Consider the following 22122-nt stretch of genomic DNA (forward strand, 5'->3'; position numbering starts at 1 on the left):
TCAAAAGCCCCTGAACATATTAAACACTAGAAGAAGAAGCAATAGAAGCAAAAGAAGAAGCAAAAGCAGCAGCAGAAGCAGCAGCAGAAGAAGCAGAAGAGTTGGTTTTTATATGCCAACTTTCTCTACCACTTAAAGGAGAATCAAACCGGCTTACAATCACCTTCCCTTCCCCTCCGCACAACAGACACCTTATGAGGTAGGTGGGCTGAGTGTGACTAGCCCAACGTCACCCAGCTGGCTTCGTGTGTAGGAGTGGGGAAACCAATCCAGTTCACCAGATTAGCCTCCGCCGCTCCTGTGGAAAAGTGGGGAGTTGAACCCGGTTCTCCAGATCAGAGTCCACTGCTCCAAACCACAGCTCTTAACCATTACACCACACTGGCTCCCACAGCACATAGACCACAGTTTAGGGCCCGATGAAGGTTCTATAACGAAGTCTATTCCTGAATACTATACCTCTTTCAAACTGTAACTTCTTGTACCTCTGCATGATTTCTGACGCAACCATGCACTCAATCTGTTGTAAAGGGAGAGACACAGACAAGGAGCAGATTAATGACAGCAGTAACCAAAGTCTTGCTAAACGAAAGAGAGGCAACCAATCTGTTGCAAACATACAACCTCTCCCCACCCCTGCCTCCACACGCCTGTGACATAACGTAGCAGGACTTTTAGGTAAGAAGTGGTTTTACAGGAAACCTACTTCATTTTCTTGTAGATGACCTCGCTTTGGGCAGGCAGCATCGGGGCAGCTAATTGCAGTTTCTAGACCTTCCTTGATCAAAAGCTCTACATACTGTTTCAGGCACTGTAAGAAAAAAAGTCAAACACAAGGGCTGTAAATATAATCCTGTAATTTAAGCATGATTTAAGAGTGCAGTTAGTTTTCTCGGATAAAGAAGAAGAGTTAGTTTTTTATATGCCGACTTTCTTTACCACTTCAGGATCAAACCGGCTTACAATCACTTTCCCTTCCCCTCCCCACAGACACCTTGTGAGGTAGGCAGGGCTGAGAGAGTGACTAGCCCAAGGTCACCCAGCTGGCTTCATGTGTAGGAGTGGGGAAACCCAATTCACCAGATTAGCTTCCACTGCTCATGTGGAGGAGTAGGGGATAAAACTGGGTTCTCCAGATGAGAGTCCACCGCTCCAAACCACTGCTCTTAACCACTATAACCCGCTGGCTCTTAACAGCCTACCTGTCTTTTATTTCTGCTTCCCCTCAAGCCCTTTGCATGGAAGAATCTGCTGCAGCCTTCTGTAAGGACCCTCTTTGAAAGACCTCTTGTATAAAATGTACTTGCACTTATTAGCTCTGTTCTGACAATGTCTAAACTGACTGTGCCGGGCGGGGGGGAGGAAGGGTGATAGATCTAAGTCCTCCATACCCTACCTACTTACCCCATCCTTACCTATTTCTTTTTCCCTGTCTCTTTCCTTGCCCTGGGCACCCGTTTTCTTCCTTTCTTTTCTCTCCTCCCCCTTTGACTGGCCATCCATTACTCGACAAGGTTTTAAGGGCGCCGTCTGCAATTTTAACAGAACTGAGGGGTTTAAGTATAATTTCTATGAAATGCATTATTTTGAATTGTTGAATTTTGTTGTTAGCCGCCCTGAGCCTGACCTTGGTCAGGAAAGGGCAGGATAGAAATGGAAGGAAGGCAGGCAGGCAGGCAGGCAGGCAGGTAGGCAGACAGGCTAGCTGGGATCAGTTTGAGTGAGCCAGGAGGACTTTTACTTTTCAACAGCAGAACATCTTATAAACTGCGAGATAGTCTGCTCAGTTTCAAAAAGCAATTTGACACATGGAATGGGAAGGAGTGGGGAGAAGAGAAAAAGAGTTCTACTTCGGGAAACCCATCTACACACCCTTGGTCACAAAACCATAACTATTTATGCAGTTCGTTTGTCCCTGGCCTTTGGTCCGAGACTGCTATGAGGTTTGTACAAAGTTAACAGTACAAAACCAAACTAAGCCACTGCAGTAGCTTTATTTCGAAGTACCTGTAGAAGTACCTTTCTGCTTTTCCCATAGTCCTTTGCAGGATGCTCTTATAAGTATTGATCCCAATTTCAAATATACAGCACTGGAGCATTTTCTTATACTAATTTTATTTGCAAAGCCCCTTCCATCCGCAGCAGTTTACATAAAAAATGCAAGTGAAAACCCACATTTTGAAAGCTCTTTTGGAAAAGGTTTGCTGGTAACACACACACACGTAGAATTATTCACACTAACTAGTGACCTCTAACTTTCCATTCTGTATAATTACATTATTTAACATACTTATCAAGTGATACTAATAGTTTTAAGCAACTTCCCACACCAGCATTTCTCAAACTGGAGTCCAGGGACTCCTGGGATCGGGGGGGGGGGTACTCCAGGGGGGTCTGCTCTTGTGCTCATCTAGGTATAGGGTTGTAAGCGCTAGATTGGGAAATAACTGGAGATTTGGGGGGATGGAGCCTGGGGAGGATGGGGTTTGGGGAGGGGAAGGACCTCTGCAGGGCATAATGCCATAGAGTCCACCCTTCAAAGCAGCTATTTTCTCCAGGGAAACTGATCTTGGTCATCTGGAGATTAATTGTAATGGCAGGAGATCTTCCACCTGGAAGTTGTTGCTGTTGGAGAAGGCAGCACGTGGCTCAATAGTAAAACTAAAGTAAACCCAAATTGAGATATATGTATGAAAAGAACTCAAGGGTGATTAATTCTAAACCAAAACAATATTAATACACAAACATCAAATAATTAGCATACATCAAATAATGCACAGGAGCTTGAGGGAGGTCATATAATCTGTGTTGGAATGCACAAGAAAACCTCAAACTACAAACAAGGCAAATAAGGATACAATGTATACAATGTTACAATGTATACACCTCAAACAAACTGAAAAAAATGGATACAGTAAAGAAAAGTTGAAACAAGCCTCACCAGATTTATATACAATGTATTTAAAGGTGGAAACAAAAGCCTCACCGGGCTGAAGCCTCACCGGGCTGTTATTGTAAACAGCAAATGAAATAATTGGTGCAAAAGCTCAGTCATAGTCCATAATTCAACACAAAGAAAACCTGAGCCGGTGGATGAACAGGTGGCAGAGATTCGTTGCCTCAGAGGAAAGGGACAGAATTGACACCCCCCCCTTTGAAGGGCGGGATTTTATAGAGCTGCTACTGCCTACAGTACTGAACTTATAAATAACCTCAGAACATAAGCCATAAAATTGCTGCCTAGTTACTGGGATTCAAAAGCTCAGCCGTAGGAAGTATGATTGGCTGACTGGGAACCAAGGAGGTACAGTCCTAATGCATCATCATCATTATTTCAGATATAAAACTGAAGTGGTTTTCACTCCGTTTTCCGATGCAAAGGATTTTATCATGAAGCCACAGACAATACGAAATTGTGGTTTTTGACTGAATAACGGAAGTTCAGGTGTTTGTGTGATGCTTGTCCTTTTCTGTTTCTATGAGCAGCTGTGAAAGTTTTCCCAGCCTACTTCCCACTTTTTTCCAGCCTTCTTGTTATTTGGGTCTTTTATGCATGGCTGTTTCACTCGCCGTCACCCCTCCAACGACCTCGGGTCTTCATTTTGATTATGCATGCCGTTTCCGACCTTCAGAGGTCGCCTCGCTCTCCCTCTGCATTTTGGGGGACCTGTTTTATCTCGAATTTGAAAACATGGGCAAAACGCGGGGAAATGCAGGGGGAGAGCAAGGCAACCTCTGATGGTCAGAAACGGCACGCATAATCCAAACAAATACCTGAGGTCATTGGAGGGGTGACCATGAGGGAAACAGCCATGCATAATAAAAGGCCTTGGTCCTCAGCTAGAAAACCAGCTTAGAGAGTTTCCTGATGCCTCTAATGCCAAATCCTTTCTAATCAGGGTTGAGGTTAATTAGAATTCAGGTAAGGGCCTTTTGAGTTATGGCCCTATAGAATCAACTATCCTCTGGAACAAAGACAAAATGTTACTTAGGCGTACTTTTGAAGTGTCGCTGATGTGGCTTTCTCTGTATAGCTTTGAGCTCACTAGAGAACTCAGGCCTTCCTGGCCCATGCACTGCTTGATACTCACTTTTGAAAAGGGACTGCCTGTCCACGGTGAGAACTGGTGAGTGAGAAAGGAAAGGCTTAGAAGTCCACACAAAAAACCCCGGAAGTATCCCCAGGCTGCTAAAGTTTGAGAAGTGTGCTATATATATTTTTTATCCTCACTGTCATTCTCAATTTCTTTCATAACACATTTAGTAGTTTTAACTGAGATTTCAGGGTCAATTTGAAATGATCATTAAATAAGAAATGAAATTATCTCTTCGGATAAATCTGTATTCTGCTTTAGCTCTTCCAGGTGATGGGGATGCATGCTAAATAATACTCCTTGCTTTCTTTTCATGAGTATATGCCCATGCCTCATATTCTTTACTACTCTACTGGAACAGTCGTGTCTTCAAGACAGGGCCAACTGGGACTTCAGAGACAGCTTTTCCTTCCTTCACTCTATGCTGCAAGACTTCTCCCTCCCCTTAAAACCCACTTATTACAACTATGGCAAGATTGACCTCTCCCATGCTACCCCAGTTTTTCTTTTCTTATTCCTGCCTAAAGAAGAGCTCTGTGCAAATCAAAAGCTTGCCAATGTACCCTACAAACTGAGTTTGAAAAAAGCAAAAATAGGATACAATTGTAATCCTCTGGGAATCCATCTACACCTTATCAACCCAAGTCATCTTTTCAGAAACAATGGCAAGACTTACAAGCAGAATTTTAAAAAACGTATCTACAGTAGCAAAAAGCACCTTGCTTTTCATGTTAACTTTATTACTGTGCGTTACACACAACCAACTCCCAGTTCTGAAACTCACTGTCTTCCCTTTTTGTTTCTGTTTTGCTATTCCTAAATGCCACATTTTTTATAAATACTTGCTTTCAACACCTCCATTGTGAGGGCAGAGCCCCTGGATTGCAATCAAGTTCTTGTGCCATTCTTCTTTCAAGGATTTTCCTTTGCTCTAAAAGAATGAGGCAACTTCCTTCACCAACACAATACATCTGAATATTTTTAAAGTGAGAGGCAATCTGACCTTTGGGAGGCTTCTAAGTCACCTCCATTATCTGCTTTGACCAGTAAGTACTAAGGTAAAAAACTAGAACACACAGTTTAGGATGCATACATGCACAAATCAGGAAGAGTCAGAGCAGTCCCTGGATAAGGTAAGTAGCTACCCCACACAGATAACCCAAAAGCCATCTAAATACACAGGCAGTCCATTCCTGAGTCTTTGGCGGCCGGGAATAGCATGGCCGCGGTGCCTCCAAAGCCGTTCCCTGGCCACCAAAAGGCTTTAAAAAACTTTTGTAGTCTTTTTATTTTTAAAATGGGGTATTTTGCCCCATTGAAAACAGTGAGGCTGCACCAGAAAAAAGCTGACGCAGCAACGATGTTCTCAAAGATGGCGTTCTGGGCCAAAAGGGGATAGGAAGCTGTCTACTGGCAGCTCCAGCCCTGGCACACCCACGCCCCCGGATGCTGGCATGGGGCTTTGTGTCAGTGGGATGCTGACGGAAGGCACAGCTAGCATCCCTGGGTGGTGCTGCTGCGGCAACGCCAGGAGAATGGTGTCCGGGTCCCCCTGCCGGCATCCATGCCACCCTAAACGGCGTAAATAGCACCGGCGCTGGCGCAGCCCCTTCCTAGTCTCCAAAGGACTTTCGTCCTTGAGGCTCAGGAATGGGCTATAAATGTTTTGCTGTAGGTTCTGAGGGCCGGAGGAACTCAAACAGCCCATTTATGCATCAGTGCACACACAGCACTCTACTATAAGTAGGCTTTCCTATTCTTTCATGGAGAAGGCTGTTCTGTACATGCACCCGTTGTGTAAGCAGAGCTGCCCCTCTGGAAAGCACTGGTATGCTGGGAAGTTATATGCAAGCATCATGACCTCCTGTCAAAAAGAAATCACTAGACAAAACAAAAAAAAAGGACACCTTTCTTCAGTCACAGTGTTAATTCTAATCAGCCTCACTATCCTGCTTTGTGGGTTCAACTGAAGAAGTATAATGGGCATCTATGGCAGACCTCTATAGCAGTGGTTCTCAACCTGGGGCCATATGGCCCCCCGGCCCCCCCAGGATATTCCAAGGGGGACACAGGTGAAAACTGCGTCAATGGGGGGGGGCCACGGCACAAGACTAGGGGGCCACAGAGGGAAGCGAGAGTGAAGAAAACAGAAACACATGAAAACCTAACACATGACTTTCTTCATTGCACTTCTATGCATCGTTTGCAACTGTGGATTTTTGTATCGCTGTAATCTTGAGAAACGGTGGTAGAGGCTTTGTTCTCCCTTGCATGTGAACATTGTTGTTTATTAGCGTGTTGTATTCCCTTTTCGTGGGGTATTTTTTTTGTAAATTGCAGTTTCCCAATAAGAACTGCATGTGTGCATTTTGTGTGGCTGTTTATGCTTCTTATTTGTTCCTTGGCTATTTACAAACAAAACATTTAAATAGCTACCTTTCTACCGGTAGGACAGGGGGGCCACAGGAAGGAAACAAGGTCGGAAGGGGGCCACGGTCAGAAAAAGGTTGAGAACCACTGCTCTATAGTATATATCTTGCACACCACTCCCATTTCAAATGCTGTATATTTAATTATACATTTTTATGACAATGTTTAGCCCTCATAGAGCTCTTTGAACTCGGAGTCTACTTTACAATTAAGAGTCTACTTTACAATTATGAATAATTAATTGTTTTAAAAGCTTTTCCCCCACACTGATTAGGAATATTGCTGAAGTTGGAGAATTTTCTTTCCTGTCATCTTCAAGGGGGGGAAAAAAGAGTAAAAAGAGACCCCCTTTTAGTTCCTGACACACAAACAGCATTCACATGGCAATGAGATGATTTCAGACAACCATGTTTCTCACAGGGAGGTTCAAGAGTAATACAATCTTGTGAAATTTGTCACCATTTGTACACACAGTTGTAATGAATGTTCCAGATTACACTGTTATCAATCTGTTGTTCGGTCCTTTCTCCCCATCAAGGTTCCCCCTCCCTCACCACCAGGAGCTGTTTCGTTCCATGCAGAATAAATATTTCCATGGTAAAAAACCAACATGTGGATCCTCCATTAGAATCCTAGTCACGGATAATGGTGGAGAACGATCCTAATTCTGCCCACAATTCAGAAGGTTTTTTAGTTCACTGGATAACTGCCAAAACATAAAATATTGTGTTTTCATTGCACACACAGAGTGCAATGACAGTGACATGTGATGAAAATACACACAGTATATTTTGAGACGACTTTGCTGACCATTATCTATTAACCCTTTCTCCAAGGAACTCAGGGTGACTTATATAGTTCTTCCCTACTCTATTGATACCAGAAGCCAGCTGGGTGACCTTGGGCTAGTCACAGTTCTCTCAGAACTCTCTCAGCCCCACCTATTTCACAAGGTGTCTGTTGTAGTGAGAGGAAGGGAAGGAGATCGGAAGCCGGTTTGATTCTCCTTAAAAGGAAGAGAATGTCGGCAAAAAAAAAACAACTCTTCTTGTTCCTCTATGTCAGGGGTGGGGAACATCAGGCCTGGGGGGCATTTAAGGCCCGCAAAATCATTTGGTCTGGCCCTTCATGGGTCCTGGCAGATCTCTAGCTCAGAAGGATCTAAGACTGGTGATCCGCCCCCTCCCATGGACATAAAATAGCCTCTATTCAAGGCAGATGTGAGTTTGTTTAGCCAAGAAAAGGAACCTTTTTTTCCCCTTTCAGAAGAGTCATTAGCTATGGAACTGCTAGGACCGCTCAAGAAACTGTGTTAACCCTTTCCCACCCAGGCCATGGAGAAATGTATTCCCTCTGTACTACAAGAGGGCTGGGGACGGAAGTGGCGACAATAGAGAGGTTAAAGGGGGCAGGGCCAGAATGCGCGGGGGTGGGGGCGAGTTCTTAGCCAGTGTCCCCTCATTTCATCCCTGCAGGCGGAAGTAGCAGGAGCCGGCTGTAGAATCTGTCCCGACCATGCGGAGGAGCAACTCCAGCGTGCGGCCAGACGGCTATGCCCGGCTGGTGCAACAGACCATCCTGTGCCACCAGGTGGGCGAGTGCGCCACTAGTTGGATGCCTGCCTGCTTGCCCGCATGGGGGGGGGGTCATCTGGGGAAGCTGCCTGCTTGGGGCTTGGTCGGCTAATTTTTAAGTTGATCATTTTGTATGGCCCACAAATGATGTTATAAACATCCAAATGGCCCTTGGCGAAAAAAAGGTTCCCCACCCCTGCTCTATGCAGAAGAAATAAATGTATTTATCAAGAATTCCAACCAGTGCACGACAGAGAAGTACAAACTCGATTATGTCGTGAAGGATTTGGAAAAGATGAAGAGCTAGTAGGATCACTGTCTGTTGTGTCTCAATGTCTAAAATCTCATAAAGTCCTCTGACTAGCTTTTTGAGTTACTTTTTCTCAATCTAACTGCCCTCCCAGGTTTGTTGTAAGGCTAAAATGCTGTCCAGAGCCCCTTGGAAGAAAGGAATAAGAAAAATGAAAGCAACATTTCCAAAACAGGAAACAAGAAACTATTTTCTTTCCCTTATGAACCACCTCATGCTTCTGTAAAATGAAGCCAAAAATAATACTTTATAGAGGGCAAAATGACTTCCATCGTTGCTCCCACTTCATTAGAATAGCCAAAATAGGTTGACTGAGATTGCTCCAATTATTCCTTATTTATTTCTGAACCTTACATTTTCACTACATAATTTTGGTCCATGGTGAAGGAATGACAGACACTCACTCTTTGAACACAAAGGATGTCAATTGAAAAAAATAAGAAACCTTTTTAACCTTCAAGTAGAAAGCCAACTTCATATAAGGCGATGAAGTAACTTGTGCTTAGCATCTCCAGAAAGAAATTTATTCTCTGTCAAGTGTTTGGCCTAATTGTGGAAATTAGAAAGTCTGGCCTATTTTAGGCAAAAAATAAATAAAAAATCTATAACTTTCCATTGTATTGGTCCCTTTTACAATAAAAAAATGAAATCTGAAGGAATGTAGATTTTTCAATGTTTTTCCTATAGCTTTCAGGAAGTCCACATCTACAGCCTGCGGTTAGTCTTGCAGAAAAGACACTAGGCACACACAAAATTGTCTCAGTTCTGTGAGTTCAGAATAGAGTAATTCTGTCACACAGCCTCAAAATGTTGCATGCTCCCACTGCGGCTGCTATCCTCAAGGCCAAGCTCGATGTGATGACAGCTGCATAACTTGTTTAAATATAGATTTACCCTCAATCCCATAGAATGAACAGGAAGGTGGATCAGATTTTGAAAGAGAGATGCCCCCGTAGCGTACATCTCTGTGATTTTCTCTCAACCAGGGATACTAATGGAACCCCAGCTGAGAGAAAGAGAGAAAAAGATGATGGGGAGATAAGCCACAGGCAAAGGAAGAGTCTTGCATGTATCACAGGCACCTCTCTCTTACTTCTAACCCTTTTTTTATTTTGCTCTTTCTATGTAACTGCCGATCCAGAACTGTTATTGCCTTTGACCGTCAGATGTTCGGTCTAGGGGAGATGCTTTTTCCCCACCCGCATTGTTTTTACAGTGCAGGTCAGGGCAGAAACAAGATTTTTCTGTTGAAGCCATTATTTTTGTTTGCTTTTTTTTTTTGCAAACCAACCCAACAGGCAAAGTCAGATGAGACTGTACAGATTCTGTTTAGGCCAGCAAAGTTAAAAAGCGGCACATGACTTATTCCTAACATGCATAAGGGGGCTACTGCAGTCTTGAAAATAACAACTTATTGGTTGCCTGGGGTGGGTAACAATTGCCTAGGTGAGCCAGCAAGACAGCCTCGGTGTGTTCATTAGCCCTGTTATTCTATAGGGGGCTTGGAAGGTTGATTCTTTACCAACTTGCACTTAGAAAGGGGGGAACCCCTGTGAACACACACTTCCTTTGTTATGAAGACATTCTGCTCCACAGGCTGAATGCTGGGTTGTATGGGGTGTGGGGGTGGGGAGCAAACGGTCCCACAGCACTGCCTCCAGAACTGGGCAGTTGCTGTAGCATGAAGTTTGTTTCTTTCCCTCTGTTAGACAGAATTATATGTAGAGACTTCAGGCGCCTCCACGTCTTCTTCAGATTCGATGTAGCTAGGAATCTGGGTGAAGGGAGGGCTGGAACAGGTGAATGTCAGAACTGAAACGGGATCTAGCCTTCTCCCCATTACATTGAGTTGCTTAATGCAGCAAAACTCGATCCAATCCTGTATCTGACCAGGAGTTAAGAGTGGAGCAGGGGCAGAAGGTGATGTGCCTGTCTAGTGATGCCCAAGCCTGAGATGTTGGAGGCTGGATCAAAATCGGTGGGTCTCTAACCTTCACTGACTTGGAGGATACTTCCTTGTGTTTACATTTATTTTTACGCTTTTTTGCAGAAGGTTCAGAGCTGGATCGTTTAAGCAGATCCGCGTCGCAGAGCTTAGGTGCTGGAGCTAACAGTGCTCTCAGAACTGAGGCAGTATCGAGGCGAGCATGGACAGCTGGAGTGGTCAGAACCGACTGGGCCGAAGCGGGTCTATGGGGGGGGGTCCAGATCCCATCTTGCCAGCTGGTGGAAATAAAGCTGTTTGCCAAAGTGCCGCTTTGAGGTGGGCAGCCCTGTCCAACCTGGCCTTTGGTGTAAATTTTTGGCACACCTTACAAACCTGCACATTATGTGCCTCCCCGACGCAAAGGAGACAGGCCTCATGTTCATCTGCATGGGTCATCTTTGTACCGCATTGGGTACATTTTTTTAAAGCCTTCGAAGCCATGTAGGCAGGCGAGGTGGATTTTCCTCCCAAAGGCACCAATAGCAGGGTGAGTGAGGGAATGTGATAATAGAGGCTAGGCCAGTGCAAGCCGTCTCAGCCTAGTAGCAGACAATTCGAAGACAGAAATATCCAGAAAAGGATCGAGAAGATCGACCGAAAACTTAACGAAACAAAACTTGCAACAGCTAAAAAGACGTCCACTCTTGGTGGCGGAAGAAAAGGAACTGGGGGAAAGTAGCGCTCCTACTGGAGTACGTGACTGCTTTGGTGGGAATCATTCCCACTCGTCCTGGAGGAGCACCCCTTGTGGTTATTAAGCTAGATGTTTTTCTCTGTTGGTAGGCCTGCATGCAGGTGCAGTCCCAATGCGGAGTGCCATTGAAGACTGAACATGAATAAGGTGTTAACAAGGTAGAAGAATGTGGAAGTGACAGGATGGATTGTCCCACTTCAGACTGCAGGTGAAAGATTACATTTTTAAAAAAGCTCCCCTATGATAGTAATGCCCTTTAAGTGTTAAGTAACACCCCGACAAAATAGGTTTGTTGGCTGAGTAACACAGTATAATTGATGCGAGAGAAACTTCCCATCTATAAAGTGGAAATAAGCAAAATAGTAATTAGTACAGGAGCCTATGAAAGACAATAAACAAGAGCCGTGGAGTCAGCTGGAAGAAAACACCATATGAAACTACTTATACCAAGTTAAGGTTATAGAGACGAATAGATTTATAGTGGTATGGTGTACTCTGACACACAGAGGCTTTTGAAAGTTTTCAACAGAAGTCTTCCCAACCGCTATTACCTGTGTAGTTTATAAATAGAAAAACTGGGGATTGAACAAGGGGCTTCTGCATGAAGAATATGTGCTTTACCAGTGAACACCAGACCCTCTCCAAACTACTACCCAGGGGAGCCCTGCGCTGCTTCAAGATAGGGCACATTAACCAAGACACTCCATTACGTCAGAAACAGAGAACAGATGCATCACCAAAAGGTGCCTGTGGAGTAAGTTGTATGTGACACAACTGATGAGGCAGAAAGTAGAGAGGCACTTTTTTGGGGCAAAAGAAAATACTTGCTGGTTTCTGTTACCCATTAAAAGAAAAAATCTAAAAGGATTTTTAGGCTTTTTATACAATATTTTTCATTCTTCACACACGGGATGGGGAAAATATTCCAGTTTGAGTGCCAGCTGTCACAAACAGTGAACTTCAGCTACCAAAATGTCACTTTTGTACTGCTTTCCTTAATTGCTAGTCTAAGTTTGGTGAGGTTGTTCCAAGCTCCATCCTGAGGCTAGGCCAAAAATGCCTCACTCCCTGTGTTGGTCAGCAGACCTGGTAAGCAGAATGTGCAGTTTCCTTATGACTGACTATCTCAATTACAAACTAGAAATCTTACCTACTTTAAATGATAGGCCGGTAGTATAAGTTAGAGAGTTTCCGGCGGTTTCCTAGAAAATCTTAAATTCAAATTGTCAATAATCTGTCTCCATCAAAAGGATGGCCCAGCCATTCACTGATACTTCATGTAGAAGCCATCTTGCTGGGTACTAAATGTAGTTTTTATATTCCACACCTCACTGGTTATTTAATTATGCCCCTTAGTGGGGAAAAGAGTCGTTTTAACCCAGCCAAAGGGAGGACCCCCCTGCATTTTTTTTTTTTTGAAGAAATTTCCTCAGAGCTCCCTGGCAACTAGGATTTGTGTTGATGTTTTTAGAACTATACTCTGAGACTCTGGAACTTTGCAGGGAGTCCGGCCTACATGGCTTCACTTCCTGCTTCTCCTAGTTGGAAGAAATGTGGCTGAGATCATTTTGGAAAATGATCTGACTATGCTTGCAGGTCAACTTGAGAATTCAGTCTGGATTTACATCTGGCAGCAGTTAGTAGAGGAGTGCTCATATTTTTCTACCTCTTGCCACTTTTTAGAAGTTTTCTACTTTCCACCTTTTAAAATATCATGCTAATTTTATGGTTTTCCTTTAGTAATAAATATTTGCTACTTTTTGAATATAAAATTGTCACTTATACTCTACTTTCCTACATCCATACTGGGTCATTGGACTGTTAATACTGAATTTCTTTTGCAACTTGTACAGCAAGATTATAAAACAGTCCTCCGGTTGCCTTAAGTACGAGATGAAAGTATTCTAGATATCTGAAACCTCCGTAGATGGTGGCAGCTTATGGGTTGAAAGAAAATTGGGCCCTTGCTTGCATCAAGGGGAAAAATTATGGCTAGGGTTGCATGAACCTGACCTAGAAAAAAACTTTGCATGCTCTCAGAGGCTAGTGCCTTTGTCACACTTGGGATTCTTACAGGCCTCATCACTGGAATGTCTGATGACAAGTAGTATCAGTGTGGACTTCTGTTGGTCTCTAACTTAAGCTTCATTTTCCTAGCAGAAAGACAGCAACTAAACAAGACACAGCATTTTCTGACAGGGTTTCTAAACTAGACACCTAACTGAGCACTACTAGGTATTGCTGGGTGTTTGGGAATTCTTTCAATAAGGAAATGAAAAGTTTTAAACTTCTCTGGGACTCTACTTGGCATCTTTCCACAACCATTTTATCTACGTGAAGAAAGATAACCGATTTCCATATTCTTCCTTTAAGGTCACCATACTGAATCCATGAAATTGCCTTAAACTGAGTTAGACTATTGTCTGCCAAGGTCAGTATTGTCTACTCTGACAGTGGCTCTCCAGAGTCTCAGACAAAAGTCTTTCACATCAGCTTTCAGCTAGAGATGCCAGAGATTGAACCTGGTTCCTTCTTTAGGCAAAGCACACACTCTACCAGTGAGACATGGCCCCTCCCCAAATTATTTATTTTTTTAAAAATGTATGCCGGTCATTCTCCCAGATAAATGGGACCAAATGCAGGTAACAAAAATAAAACAATTCAAAACAACTACCAATAAGTAAGAACAAAACATTAAAACAACTATCAGAACTAACCAGTAATAACCCAAAAACAGCACCCTATTTACCAGACTCCTGTCCAAGAAGTCCTTAGACCTCTTGTAACATCAGGGCACTCCAAAAGCTTGTATTTATTATTTTCAAAGGTTACCATAGGATGTAAATTTATATTCGGCTTAAGGTGCACCTTCTTCTCACTTGTTTTCTCTTCTGGATATCCCCCCGCATTCCAGTGTTTGGTACAATTCGGGTAGGACAGACATGCAATCACTTTTATCAATCTATATGCGACAATTTTTTCTGATGTAAGATGTAAGGAAAAAGTAAGTGGGAGCAAATCGGTTGCTTTTATGAAAGGCAGAAGTTATTTTAAACATACAAAAGTAGAGATGAGAGTTATAAAATGAGAGCCAGCGTGGTGTAGTGGTTAAGAGCAGTGGACTCTAATCTGGAGAACTGAGTTTGATTCCTCACTCCTCCATATGAGTGGCAGACACTAATCTGGTGAACAAGGTTGGTTTCCCCACTCCTACACATGAAGCCAGATGGGTGACCTTAGGCTAGTCACAGCTCTCTTAGAGCTCTCTCAGCTCCATCTATCTCACAGGGTGTCTGTTGTGGGGAGGGGAAGGAAAAGTGATTGCAATCTGCTTTGATTCTTCCTTAAGTGGTAGAGAAAGTCGGTATATAAAAACCAACTCTTCTTCTTCTAAAATGTTTCTTCCTCCACATCAATTCCCTCCCTTATTTCTTTGGAAAAACCACCATTTGTTTTGGTGCCCAAGAAAAGGCAAACGATGATGTGTACAAACCATTGCTTGCCTCTAAGCTTTCCAATTCTGGTTTGCACAAACCAATTTGCCAGTTTGGATGCTGGACCAAACTTATGGTTTTTCCTGAATCAGGAAGTGAGGGAAGGCACTGAAGGAAAGAGAGGGTAGAAGCAAACACAAAGCCTGTTCATGATTAACATTCTGTGGATTGGTTATTACATCAGGAATGTAAAAACTTTTTGCATTGCCCAACCATCAACAATCATACTAAGATGACCAGAATGCAGCACTGTTCTAACAGATGTTATAATCTTAATATAAAAGGTTGGGAAATTGTGATGCCTTTCTGCATTAGCAGTCTTCTAGCAGCAACCTGAGGAGGCAACTATTTCAAAATAAAACAAAAATAGCTTGGTTGAAGCACTAGCCATCTTTCCCCTCTCCTCAGTCCTCTGCATATTCCACAGGCCATGTCTCTCACACTGCTTCTGCCTCTCACACTGCTTCGGAAGCTCAGCGAAACAGAACTCTAGTGCAGGAGAGGGGGGAATTCTCTTGCTTGCTCTCAGGATGCACGTTTCAAAGTTTGAGATGACAAAGAAAACCATCCCCATCCTTTTTCTGGGATGTTGCCATGATCTCCAAACCGTACAAGAGATTCCTCTACCCCTCTTGAAGGACCAACGGTCTAACTCAGTTCAAGGCAATTCACAAACTCAATGGAGAAGAATCTGTGTCCTCATGGTCATCCTGCCATGCCAGAAGTACTTGCTCCTGGCAAGCTAATTTGTGAAAGCCTACTTCCCATTCTTGATTTTTGAATTAGTACAGAGAGGGGCTTGGGATTTATATCCCTTCTGTCACATATTCATATTGCATTTGACATTACGGGGAGTCTGATCTAAATCCTGAAGCTGCTTGCTTAGTTTGTCAGAAAGGCTTACAGGATACTGGAAGATGAATTTTCTGTCAGGACACAAGGTCTACTGTCTGATTAAATCAAAATTTGCCTTGGGTTGGAGACATGGTTTGTTAACACTGTGGCCATGACTATAGATGGTGGAAACTACTGGTTAAGAAACTGCAATACATACCCCACATTTTCCCCATTAGTGTCCATAGTAAGAATCCTTGCTTGGTGTTAAACTTTGCAAAATATATGTTGCAAAGAAATTCCATATATAAACTATGATTAAAGCCTACCAAGCTTCATTTAAATCACCAACAGAGTTACACCTTTCTAAGCCCATTCATGTCCATTAGGTTCAGAAGGGTGTAACTATGTTTAGGAATGCACTGCAAAAGATTCTACTCATATGTTTCCCTGCATGTGTGGGCAGAAGTACACAGATCAGGAGAACCACCTCCCATTCTTTCCAACAATGGTAACATTATGCAATTGTATAAAGGTGATAATCCCTTATAAACCCCTTTATAACAACATTTCAGGGGTTGCCAAAGGAGTGAGAACTACTCAATCTTGTAATAGTTCTCTCTCCATCCAAGCTTGAGAATTGATGTAGGGTCTGCCTTCCTTCCAGCTGTGCAGTTCTGAGAGCTCTCTTTGTGGAGAACACATTTGGCTCTTTCTCCATACACAGGATTTAGAACAGCAACTCTGCACTCAGTTCAAAAACCACAAAATTGAAAAAGACGTTCCAGGACTACTAAGCAGCACGAAGTCGCCCATGGCTGCCATTCTATATATATTTATTGCTGTAATGCCCATTGATTTCAATAGATTTTAGTCCTAAGCAATTGAGCAGAGGTTACCTGCTAAGCCTTTTTCATCCTCTTCACGCCTTAAAGGCGACTAGTGACCTTACTGCTTTAGCAACAAACATAGAAAAATTAGCACATCTCTCCCATGGATAGCTGTGCACTAACCACAGCCCATTATGTGCCACCCTCTGGTTGTTCCCTCGCTTAAGGTTGTCTGCTTGGAGTCTATGACAGGTTGATCCTTTTTAATAGCTGCTCTCACCTTATGGAACATGCTCCTGGAAGAGGTGAGGGGAGCTACTTCCTTAGAGGGTTTCAGAAGTTGCTATTAGCAGCAGGTGCCATTCTATTTGCAAAGGATTTTAATGGGCTCTAGGATGCAGGCATTTTTCATAGGACATGAACTAATGGGGCTTTCTTCTACAGGTTGAGTATCCCTTATCGGGACATTTCATATCCAGACTGATCCGAAAACCAGGCATTTTGAACCGCCATGATGCAGGCATTACTCACAGGCCTTCAGCAGTGCCATTGATGGTTCAATGTACTCAAGATTATTAAAAATAATGTTTAAAATATGGAAAGATCTGAAATATGGATCTCTTCTGGTCCCAAGCAGTTTGGATAATGGATACTCAACCTGTTTTGTGCATGATTTAAAACTGGAATTTGTAAGTTGCCTTGAGCTGCAAAAGAAAGGTATAGGATAATTATTTTAATAAACATACAAATAAAATATTTGCAAATTCTATATGGAGAACAAGGCAGGAGACAACTAGTCTAAAATGCATGGTTGCTTTAGCCTCCTTTATTCCATGTTTCAGCCAGGATCGAATGCCCGTTCAGCAAAACGCATGCATTCAATCCTGGCTGAAACAGGGAATAAAGGAGGCTAAAGCAACCATGCATTTCCGCCCTATATGTCCATTTTAATTGTTCTTAATGAAAGCCACTGCAAAATAAAGTCATTATTTAAGAGAAAATTTAGAAAATAACAAACATGCAAACACCAGCTCTGAATACAAAACCCACTTCAAGGGTGATACGGTATGACGTTTTGTGCTCTGTGTATGTCTCTCTTGTGTGTGTTTTCTTGAAACCAATTACCTATTACCCTTCTGCATTCTTGACCAAATTTTTACCACATGAGCACAAAATTAAGCATTTGTTTTTTAACAAGATGGATGCAGTATGGCCTCGACTCCCACTCCTCTCCCAACCAAGCAGTACTCATACATTTAGAGCCTTAACCAGATGGCTTTTCTTTTCCGTGGCACACTGCTTTTTTGCAGTTCAGATGCCAAAGCTCTATGTAGCTGTCTAGGTGATTTCTCATCTGCTTCTTTGTGTGAAATGTTGATGCAGCATGTAGACGCCCCCATGGTTGTTCTTTTGTCCTCTTTAATGCCAGATGTGCTTTTATGAAAAACAAGTGATTTAACACATGACTATTTTAAAAACATAAACTGGAACTTGTTCACTTACAAGTCTGATTTGTTTGGCCGTCAAGACACAGCTGACTTATGGCGACCCCATAGGATTTTCAAGGCAAGAGATGTTCAGAGGTGGTTTGCCATTGCCTGCCTCCGCATCACGCCCCTGGTATTCCTTGGAGGTCTCCCACCCAAATACTTGCTAGGGTCGAGGCTGTGTTACTGGACCAAGGTCACCTAGCATGTTTCCATGGCAGAGTGGGGATTTGAACCAGGGTTTCCCAGAGCCTAGACTGCCAGTAAGCAGAAGAACTAATCAAATGCTATCATGAATAAAACTTTCTTCAGCTCCCTCCTGAAGATCAAGAATGAGGGGACCAGGCTGCCACTGAAAAGGCCCTTTGTCACATTCCCAACAGATGAGCCTATCTGGTTGATGTGACAGTCAAGAGGGCCTCTCCCTGTGATTTTACTCCCTGTGCTGGAAACTGCCATTGACTTCACAGGTTTTGCAATATTATCCCATCACCAATAACTCCTACTGAGGTGCTCCATGGTAGCTGGTGTTTGCAGCTTAAGCATGCAGGTTAAACTTTGATTCCCTGTTGAGCAACTGGAAATCTTCAGTCTTCATTTTGGCAAAATTTGGAGCTGAACAACAGAAGAGCCAATGGGGCCGCAGTAGACTTAGGTCTTGGGCATGGGACTGAAGACCTGCTGTTTGTTAGATATGTGCAATTTTAACTTAGGGTAAGAGAAACAAGAGCCCTGTGAGGCAGAGTGGTAAGCTGCAGTACCGCAGTCCAAGCTCTGCTTACGACCTGAGTTCGATCCCAATGGAAGTTGGTTTCAGGTAGCCAGCTGAAGGTTGACTCAGCCTTCCATCCTTCTGAGGTCGGTAAAATGAGTACCCAGCTTGCTGGGGATAAAGGGAAGATGACTGGGGAAGGCACTGGCAAACCACCCCGCAAATAAAGTCAGCCTAGTAAACATCTGTATTTGATGTCACCCCATGGGTCAGTAATGATCTGGTGCTTGCACAGGGAACCTTTACCTTTATTAAGAGAAACAAGATGTTCCACAAATACAATTCCTTCTGGATTCAGTAGGAGTTAAAACTCCTCACTCTTAGACCAATTTGCAACCAAGATGCAGACATATTTGACATACTAACCAGAGTACAAAAGATACATTGGCATTGTGCTATCCTTGTCATCTGTTCCACAGGATATTCCCCAAGGCAGAGCTTACAGGATACAAGAGGATCAAGCACCAAGTCCCAAGTAGGCCTGTACCTTGCTGTAGTCATTGCAGAATAATCTGAAAGAGGAAAACAGAAGCATATGAGGCAGAAGGTTTTCAGAAACATCACGAGCCCCTTAGTCAGCCACAATTCAAATCAGTATCACGCAAGAAGGGAAGAAAGGATTTAACCTTTCAAGGCCTACTTCGTTTTGCTAATCAAACCTGGGTTCCCTACTCTGATTACCGTATTTTTCGCTCTATAGGACGCACCTTTCCATAAGACGCACCTAGTTTTTAGAGGAGGAAAACAAGATAAAATCTTGTTTTCCTCCTCTAAAAACTTGTCTTATGGAGCGAATGCCGGCTGGGCGCGTGTGCCGGCTCGCTCTGTGCAGCCCCGCCCGCCTCCCAGCTGGCCGTCGGGGCAGGGAACGCTGGCTCGCGCCGTCCTGACTCGCACGTGCCCAGCCAGCATTCGTTCCATAAGACGCACGGACATTTCCCCTCACTTTTGAGGAGGAAAAAAGTGCGTCTTATGGAGTGAAAAATACAGTATTTCCCAGTTCTGTGTATTTTAAAAGGGGGGAGTGATTATTTATACAGATTCACCCTTTCAGTGGCACTTTGAAGTGGAGATGTATTTTTGCCTTGCTGTCTATATCAGAGCGCAAAACATAACTCAACAAGCTGCCCTTAAAAAGGAATTCTGTCTACTGTTGGTGAGAAAAATCCATGCCCTGAGTTATTGGAAAGCAGAGAACAAAGAGGCTTGTTTACTTGTCAGTAAGCAAGTGGGAGTAGAACACTTAATGTTTTGAAATCTAGGGTTATGTTATTTCCTGTTGAGAAGAACTTTCGGGCTAGACTGCCTGCATCAGCATGCAACAGTTACAGGCACAGAATCTAAGGGGGGAAAGATGCCAGTCCTTCTGTTTAGCATCAGGGGGTATTCCCTTCAGGGACCAAAATAGAGAAAACTGAAAGAGTCTTTTGAAAAAGGCAAGCGTCAGGGACGCTAAGCAGAATGGCATGGAGTGTACTGTAGTTTGTTCTTTTTAACAACCAAGCAGTATGACAGGCTGTGCTTTCAATGGAACATAACTCCTTGTGCTCGTCTGCTGACTTCTTCACTTACAAAATACTCTTCTCTCTTTCTTCGCTACCTGCCATGGTGGATAAAAAGCAATGATTTTTTAAATGGAATTTTAAAATTTTAAATTAGATTTTTTTTAACATTTTTTTTTGTGGAAAAGAAATTACAATGCAACAGTGGGAACATTTATGGTCAAAATCCATAAAATTTACAATTACAATTCAAGAGAGAACTGGTATAAACAGTTTTACAGATGGTATATAACTTCAGCGGACATTAAAAACATGAACCAAGAAGCGGAGAGTCGATGTTGGAAATGTAAAACGAAGGATGGGACTTGTTTTCACAGCTGGTGGTCGTGTAAGAAACTTAAGAAATTTTGGAGAGATATACATCAAGAGATGTGAAAAGTCTTAAAAATTGACTTCCCTCTAGACCCAGAGATAATGCTATTAGGAAATACTGCCGACAGGATTGGACAAGAATAACAGAGAACTTTTTAATTATATGATAACGGCAGCCAGAGTTGTATTAGCAGCAATGTGGAAACAAGATGAAATCCCAGAAATTGAAAGATGGCAAGAGAAAATGGTTGACTATACGAGAAAATGGATGGCCAAGCTGACGCTTCTGCTGAATAAAAGGCCTTTAGGAGAGTTGCAAAAAAATGGAAATGCTACTTTGATTATGCAAAATTGTAATGTTGAAGAATATATTGGCATACAGATATTATATAAGTATTTTATAAGAGCTGAATAATAATGTTGTCAGAGTAGAGAGGTAAATATAATAACTTCATTAATGAATAGTTTTAAAATAGAATATTAATGAATTAGTATTAGGAGGGACAAAAAGCAAGTATAAAATTAGAAGATAGAAATAGTTATATAGGGTTAGTAGGATTGTAGCGAACTTTCAGTTCACTTTTTGTAATCAGGGTCGTATCAGTAATTAATTGGACAGTGTTGCATGCTATGAAAGGTATAGGCACTTTTTAGAAGAGGGGAAAACTGATGTATGTATGTTGTGTGCATGTAAAGTTTTAACAAAAAAATCATAAAATTGTAAAAAAAATGCTTTTTGATGAAAAATTTATCTAAAGATAGTTTTCTATTTAAGATACATTATCATCCAAAGGCTATTCATCATGAAATAAGGACTCATTTTTAATTATGTTGCATGAGGCTATATATTCATGCAATGTTTGGTAAATGAATTCCATCAATCCATTCACGATGTCCTGTTCTTCCAGAGGTTTCTGTAAGATTATTTTGGGCAATTTTTCTATCTAGAAGGTATTATCACAGATGGCTGGTTTTGCATTTCTCAAAACTGTGCATTTGTGTCTGCAGAGATAACATGCCTCTTCTTCACAGCAAAAGTGTTATAAAATAAACATAACAAGTTGAGAAAAAGACCTTAATCCCATTGTTCCTTTGCAAATCTATGTATATGGAATCATATACAACAGACACCTTGTGAGATAGGTGAGGCTGAGACAGTTCGAAGAAAACTGTGACTAGCCCAAGGTCACCCAGCAGGCTTCATGTAGAGGAGTGAGGAAACAAACCCAGTTCACCAGATTAGAGTCCGCCACTCATATGGAGGAGTGGAGAATAAAACCTGGTTCTCCAGATAAGAGTCATCCACTCTTAATCACTACACCATGCTGGTTCCAACTACACCATGTTGGCTCTATGAGCATCAGATGCAAGCAAACCAAAGCAACTTAAATATCCATACGCTTCCTGATGTTCGTTTTATTCTATAGCCACAATATGTATAAGCTCACTCAAAAATGGAAGATAGCAGAAAACAAAATGCGGCCTGTTTCAGAGGAAGTGGCAGCTTTTGAGGGAAAAAGAGCCCCCCAAAACATAAGGATAGTTATCCAGCTAGGAAGGTTGAATCTCTGACCTTGCCAGTTTTACAGTAGCAGGTGGTGTGAAAGCCCTCTGGCTGAGATCCTAGACAGCCACTGCCAGTCATAGTAGACAAGGATGGGTCAAGGCAGCTTCATCTGATACTCCTTATAAGGTTAAGATGAAACAGAACAAGGTCTAAAGTTACATCTAATCTCCAAAAT

At 42.6% G+C, this 22122-nt stretch overlaps 1 protein-coding gene across 2 annotated transcripts in view; it reads right to left on the reverse strand.

The window, feature by feature from the left end:
• The window catches only part of RNF144A (ring finger protein 144A), a 34020-nt gene extending 15007 nt beyond the window's left edge, over positions 1-19013 (reverse strand). Inside the window, exons 1-3 of one of the 2 annotated variants that reach the window (XM_056856614.1) lie at positions 18873-19013; positions 707-811; positions 460-520 (exon numbers count right to left, since the gene is read on the reverse strand). In XM_056856614.1, the coding sequence (XP_056712592.1) occupies positions 460-520; positions 707-811; positions 18873-19007 (301 nt within the window). In that variant the 5' untranslated portion in view covers positions 19008-19013. The remainder of the gene's footprint in view (positions 1-459; positions 521-706; positions 812-18872) is intronic. The other variant, XM_056856615.1, reaches the window with a different exon arrangement.
• Between the last annotated feature and the right edge of the window lie 3109 nt (positions 19014-22122).

This window comes from Euleptes europaea, chromosome 10, assembly GCF_029931775.1.
Source record: "Euleptes europaea isolate rEulEur1 chromosome 10, rEulEur1.hap1, whole genome shotgun sequence".
In the NCBI taxonomy this organism is placed as follows: Eukaryota; Metazoa; Chordata; class Lepidosauria; order Squamata; family Sphaerodactylidae; genus Euleptes; species Euleptes europaea.